At 45.3% G+C, this 6000-nt stretch overlaps 1 protein-coding gene across 1 annotated transcript; it reads left to right on the top strand.

Annotated features, from left to right (window-relative positions):
• Positions 1–490: 490 nt before the first annotated feature.
• LOC145782869 (uncharacterized) lies at positions 491–4666 on the top strand. Its single transcript, XM_082594635.1, has one exon. It carries the CDS (start codon positions 491–493, stop codon positions 4664–4666), a length of 4176 nt encoding a protein of 1391 aa, XP_082450761.1.
• Positions 4667–6000: the final 1334 nt, after the last annotated feature.

The following is a 6000-nucleotide window of genomic DNA, read 5'->3' as shown; positions in this document are numbered from 1 at the left end:
TCCAGATTCGAAAAACATCATTGTCACACTTCTGGATATCTCTTGCAAACGAATTCGTGCCTAACTTTCAAAACAATCGATTTGATGGTGTTACGAACTCGCCCCTTCTCAAATTATGTTTAAATACCGTATTGTCAAGCATGAGCGATTTCGGACATGCGATGTTTTTGTCTCTTCGCTATGGTTAATTTTCGCTCTTTTCGGTTTCGTCTACTGCTAAGGTAAGAGCTTACATTTTTCTTGTAATTGTTTCTTTCATTGTTTGTTTGTGACTCATAGTGTTCTGCTTGCATAATATACTGTTTTCCTACTTAGTTGTCTATGGGCTAAGGTTTAGATAGGTCACAGTTTAAGCAAGAGGTTCAGGTCAACAGACTGGAAGGAGCGATCTGCAACTAGTTCTCAGGCAGCCGGTGCAGAAGAAGCAAAGCAATCGTGCAAGTTGTGCAGTGATGTGCACCCATTGTGGTCTTGTTCTTCATTCTTGGACATGTCATCGGACGCAAGGTTTAAGTTTGTCAAGTCGAAAGGTCTTTGCTATAACTGCCTTAAAGAAGGTCATTTAAGTAGGGCATGCAAGTTCCAAAGAGCATGTAAGGTTTGTAACCGAAGACATAACACCTTGGTTCACCTTAATTCAAGACAGCGTGATTCCACAGCGAATGCAGAAAGTGTTTCCGATAGACAGGAAACTGTAGCCGTCGCACGCAAAGGTCCAAGTAGTAAGGTGTCTGCTATGCTCAACATTCTGCCAGTGAGAGTGTGGGAGGAAGGTTCGAAGAAATTCACAACAACGTATGCGATGATGGATACTGGGTCTACCACCTGTTTGTGCAGTGCTAGCTTGGTTCGCAAATTGAATCTAAAAACAAAAAGAGATGATATTGAGCTGCAATGCATTAGTGGGGTAAGTAAGTGTGGAATAAGCACAGGAAAGTTGTGTGTTCAGGGAATAAATGAGGATCAATCCTTTAGAATTCCTTCGTGTAGAGTGCTAAGCGAGTTGCCTCGTTTGGAAGATAACATCCCTGGCGCCAATTTGTTAAAAGGTTATCCTCACTTGGCAGATGTAAACCTTCCCCAATTGCAGTCAAAAAAGGTGGAGTTGCTAATAGGGGCTAATGCTCATGAGATGTTTAGAACGTCTGAGCAAAGGTATGGCCAGTTTGGGCAGCCATTTGCGCTACATACTGCTCTGGGATGGACTATCTTTGGGTCAGACTATGAGTCAGTATCGGACGCAAATGGTGTCTGCTCAACATGCTTGTTCGTTAAGTCGTCACCTGCTGACAGCTCATGTCAGCAGATAATTAACATTTTAAATCAGGATTTTCAGGACATCGACGAACCCCAAATAGGTGCGCCCTCTTTGAATGACCGACAAGCACTGAAGGTTATGGAAGACACCATTCGCAAACAAGGAGACCACTATGAGATGGAACTGCCATGGAAAGAGAATGCGACACTGCCTAACAACCGACCTGTTGCAGAAAAGCGACTTGGAGGTCTGAAACGTAAATTAAAGGCAAATCCGGATTTGCACGGTCAGTATTGCGAGAAAGTTAATGATTACATTCAAAGTGGTTATGCTAGTCGTGTGCCTGATGATAAATTAAAGTGTTCGGATACCGTCTGGTACCTGCCTCACCATTGCACCGGGAAAAAGTTCCGTGTGGTTTTCGACTGTGCTGCTAAGTTTCAAAACGTTTCCTTAAATGATAAACTCTTACAGGGACCAGACCTCAACAATAACTTAACGGGTGTATTGTTGCGATTCAGGCAAGGTAATGTCGCTGTTGCAGCAGACATAAAGGCCATGTTTCACCAGGTCTTTGTGTCTGAGAAGGACAGAGATGCCCTTCGATTTTTGTGGTGGCCGGATGGAGATATGAGCCAGACCCCTGTCGACTACAGGATGAACGTCCTGGTCTTTGGAGCTACATGCTCTCCGAGTTGTGCTGCGTTTGCCTTGAAGAAAACTGCCAGTGACAACGTAACTGCAGCTACTGAGGAAGTATTACAAACTGTACATAAAAATTTTTATGTGGATGATTTGTTAAAATCTTACGACACTTCGCAGGAAGCTATTGCAGCAGTCACCCAATTGAAGTCACTCTTAGCCAGTGGGGGTTTTAACCTTACAAAATTTTTAAGCAACACGGTCGAGGTGACAAGTTCTATCCCCGAAGCAGATCGAGCATCGTCTGTGCTGGACTTGAACCTTCGTGACCTACCCACAGAGCGAGCACTTGGTGTCTACTGGAACATCGCGACGGATAGCTTCACCATCAAGGTAAACATAGAGCTAAAATCTTTTACTAGAAGAGGTCTGCTCTCGATGGTTAGTCAAGTCTATGATGTTCTGGGGTTCGTGCAGCCTTTTATCCTGCCAGCCCGTAAGCTTTTGCAGGAAGCGTGTCAGGGTGGAGCGACCTGGGATGAACCGCTGGAGGAGTCACGAAGACAGACGTGGGAGGCTTGGCTGAATGGACTTCCCCATCTTGGTGGTATTTCCATCCATCGAAGCCTCAAACGTCAGGACCAGGTAGTTGACCATATTGGTTTGCACGTGTTCAGTGATGCTAGCGTCACTGGTTATGGTGTTGCATGTTATATTCGAACCGTTTATGTTGATGGACAGATAGACAACGTATTTTGCATGGGTAAATCACGTGTAGCCCCTCTCAAGCCAGTGACCGTTCCGCGTCTCGAATTGACCGCCGCCACCATCGCTGTGAAGTTATGTTCGTTCATTTGTCGCGAAATGGACTTGAATTTTGATAGTGTGGTTATGTGGACGGACGCGACGATTGTGCTTCAGTATATTAACAATGTTTCTACCCGTTTTCAAACTTTTGTGGCCAACCGCCTGCAACAAATTCACGCACATACTGTACCCCGTCAGTGGCGCCATGTTCCTACTGAAGAAAACCCCGCTGATATTGCATCACGCGGGTTAATGCCTGACAAGGCTGATTTTGCTGACTTGTGGTTCAAGGGGCCACCATTTTTACGTAAACCCGAGGCTAGTTGGCCTCAACAACCAAATTGCATCAAGGACCTTACCTCGGATGACCCAGAGTTGAAAAAGACAAACATCTGCGCCATCGTCACATCTCCCGTGAGCTATCTGCATGAGCTGCTAGCGCGCTGCTCTAAGTACAAGACCGCACAACGACTAACCGCCTGGTGGTTGAAATGGAAGCAATTCATGAAATGGAAGTATTTGTCAGGTTTCTCGCCGCCGGTTGTAGGACGTCTCACCGTGGATGAACTGAACAACGCCACTATAGCAATCGTACAGCAAGTTCAATGGGACGCCTTTCATGACGCCATGCGTGCTTTGCCAAACGTGTCCGATTGTACGTCACCAGAAAGACTACACCCCGACAAAGAAATGCGAAACGCCAGCTACTTCCAAGAGTTGCGTCAACTAAGCCCCTTTGTTCTGAACGGGGTCATGCGTTCGGATGGGCGTTTACAAAATTCAGCTCTCCCTTTTCAAACCAAACATCCAATCATTCTTCCCAGCAAGCATCGAATAACTGACATGATAATTCAGGACCACCATGAGAAAGAAGGCCACAGTGGAGTATCTCATGTCCTAAATTCGATTCGTAAACAATTCTGGATACTGCGCGGACGCGCAGCCGTGCGAAGAGTGCTTCATTCCTGCTTTAAGTGCCGCCTTTGGAATAGCAGTACCGGAAGTCAACGCATGGCAAGTCTTCCCGAGGCCAGGGTCACAGCTGGAAACCCACCCTTTGCTGCGACAGGTGTGGATCTGATGGGTCCACTCGTTGTAAGGCTTGGCAGAAGTGACGTAAAGCGATACGTCGTCGTTTTTACCTGTATGGCAACTAGGGCCGTCCACCTAGAAATCGCCCAGTCGCTGGAGGCCTCCGCTTTCATCCAGTCCTTTCGTCGGTTCACCAGCAGAAGACAAAAGCCAAAGCTAATGTTCAGCGACAACGGCACAAATTTCAAAGGCGCCGAACGAGAGTTGAATGACGGCATCAAAGCTTGGAACGGCCAGCAACTTCAGGAGGCAATGCTCCAGGACAATATCGAGTGGTCATTTAATGTTCCGACTTGTTTCCACGCAGGTGGCGTTTGGGAAAGAATGATTCGTAGCATTCGAAAAATCATGCGTGCTGTTGTTGGTGAAGCCACTCTCGACGACTTCGATTTGCTTACCCTGGTAACTGAAATTGAATCGATCCTTAACAACCGTCCAATAACAGACGTGTCCACAGATCCCAGAGATTTAATTGCCTTAACTCCATCAATGTTGTTAACCGGCTCTATCGACGACTCATTGCCGCCAGACGTTTTTATGAAGAGTGATCGATACAAGCGGTCGTGGCGTAAGACGCAATACCTAGCAGAAATGTTCTGGAGCCGTTGGATGAGTGAGTACCTTCCTTTGCTGCAGCCTAGGCAGAAGTGGTGGGGTACTTCACCCAACCTTGAACCAGGTGATCTCGTGCTACTGATGGACAACAACGCTAAACGGGGCACCTGGCCTAAAGCCATCGTTGAAGAATGCTTTCCCGACAAGGACGGCCTTGTGCGAAGGGTCCGCGTGCGAACAGCAGATGCAGTGCTCATGAGGGATACCAGGAAGATCTGTCTGCTCGAGGGACATTTGCAAGACTATGTTTGAAATTGTCTGTTGCAGGACTGTAAAACTGACTTGAACTAATTTTGTAGTACCTTGTGGCCTTTCATCGGCGTTTTTATTTCAAAGGCCGTTTTTCTTTTATTATTACTGACTTGTTTAATATTCTGTAGTATTTGGTTTCGGTGGTGGCGGTGACTTTAATAGTGTTTCACCTGTTGTTTATTCCCGTACATGTCAGCTATTGTTTATCTCTGGCTTTGTGGCTGACTTATGTGCTACAGTGTTTCTCAGTTGTAGCGTGACTGAAGGCTTCACTCAACATTAGAATGACGTTTTAATCTTGAGTGAAACGACTATGTAGGCCTAATATTATATTCCAGTCACTGTTGCATGCCTGTATTGGCGTTTATTTGTGTGGACGCTCTCATTCTTGTCGATTCATCTCGACGTTGCTGCTGCACCTGTTGTTTATTCCCGTATATGTCAGCTATTGTTTATCTCCGGTTTGTGGCTGACTTAAGTGCTACAGTGTTTCTCAGTCGTAGCGTGACTGAAGGCTTCACTCAACATTAGAATGACGTTTTAATCTTGAGTGAAACGACTACGTAGTATTATATTCCAGTCTCTATTGCATGCCTGTATTGGCGTTTATTTGTGTGGACGCTCTCATTCTCGTTGTCGATTCATCTCGACGTTGCTGTGGCATATGAAAATTTCGTATACTGATGTGTAATGTGCTGGTCTCTATTTTCCGCTGTGTCACTCGCTGCCTCGGCTTGCTCTGACACCGTTGACAATGGTGACCAGTTAGGCGTGTTTTCAATTTTACGTGTTCAGCCCAAGAGGCTTAAGTTTGTTACATGTAGCCCACTTTACCTTGAAGTTTTATAGTGTGACATTGAAGTCTAGCGTCAGCTTTCCAATCTGTCGATGTCGTTACTCCTTAGAGCCTTATTGTGTATAGAATTGTACGATGGGTCGTTGTGTATTTCATTCAATTCATACGCATTTTTCTGTTATTTGGCCGCTTTGGTCAGGCTTAAATTTCTGATGTTAGGCTATTCAAACATGTTACGATCACCCGGTGGAAATTATGTTCGGACTCGTTTTGTAGGGATAGAAAATGTCTTTCGCATTTTCGGGGCCGGTATGTTACGAACTCGCCCCTTCTCAAATTATGTTTAAATACCGTATTGTCAAGCATGAGCGATTTCGGACATGCGATGTTTTTGTCTCTTCGCTATGGTTAATTTTCGCTCTTTTCGGTTTCGTCTACTGCTAAGGTAAGAGCTTACATTTTTCTTGTAATTGTTTCTTTCATTGTTTGTTTGTGACTCATAGTGTTCTGCTTGCATAATATACTGTTTTCCTACTTA

The sequence above is a fragment of the Aplidium turbinatum genome, chromosome 14, assembly GCF_918807975.1.
Source record: "Aplidium turbinatum chromosome 14, kaAplTurb1.1, whole genome shotgun sequence".
Lineage (NCBI taxonomy): Eukaryota > Metazoa > Chordata > Ascidiacea > Aplousobranchia > Polyclinidae > Aplidium > Aplidium turbinatum.
Note: the sequence above shows the minus strand (reverse complement) of the source record. Positions and strands in the feature narration are given on the sequence as shown.

Bases quoted from the DNA above. Each gene is read 5' to 3' on its own strand.
- LOC145782869 (XM_082594635.1), top strand. From the start codon at position 491: ATGTCATCGGACGCAAGGTTTAAGTTTGTCAAGTCGAAAGGTCTTTGC.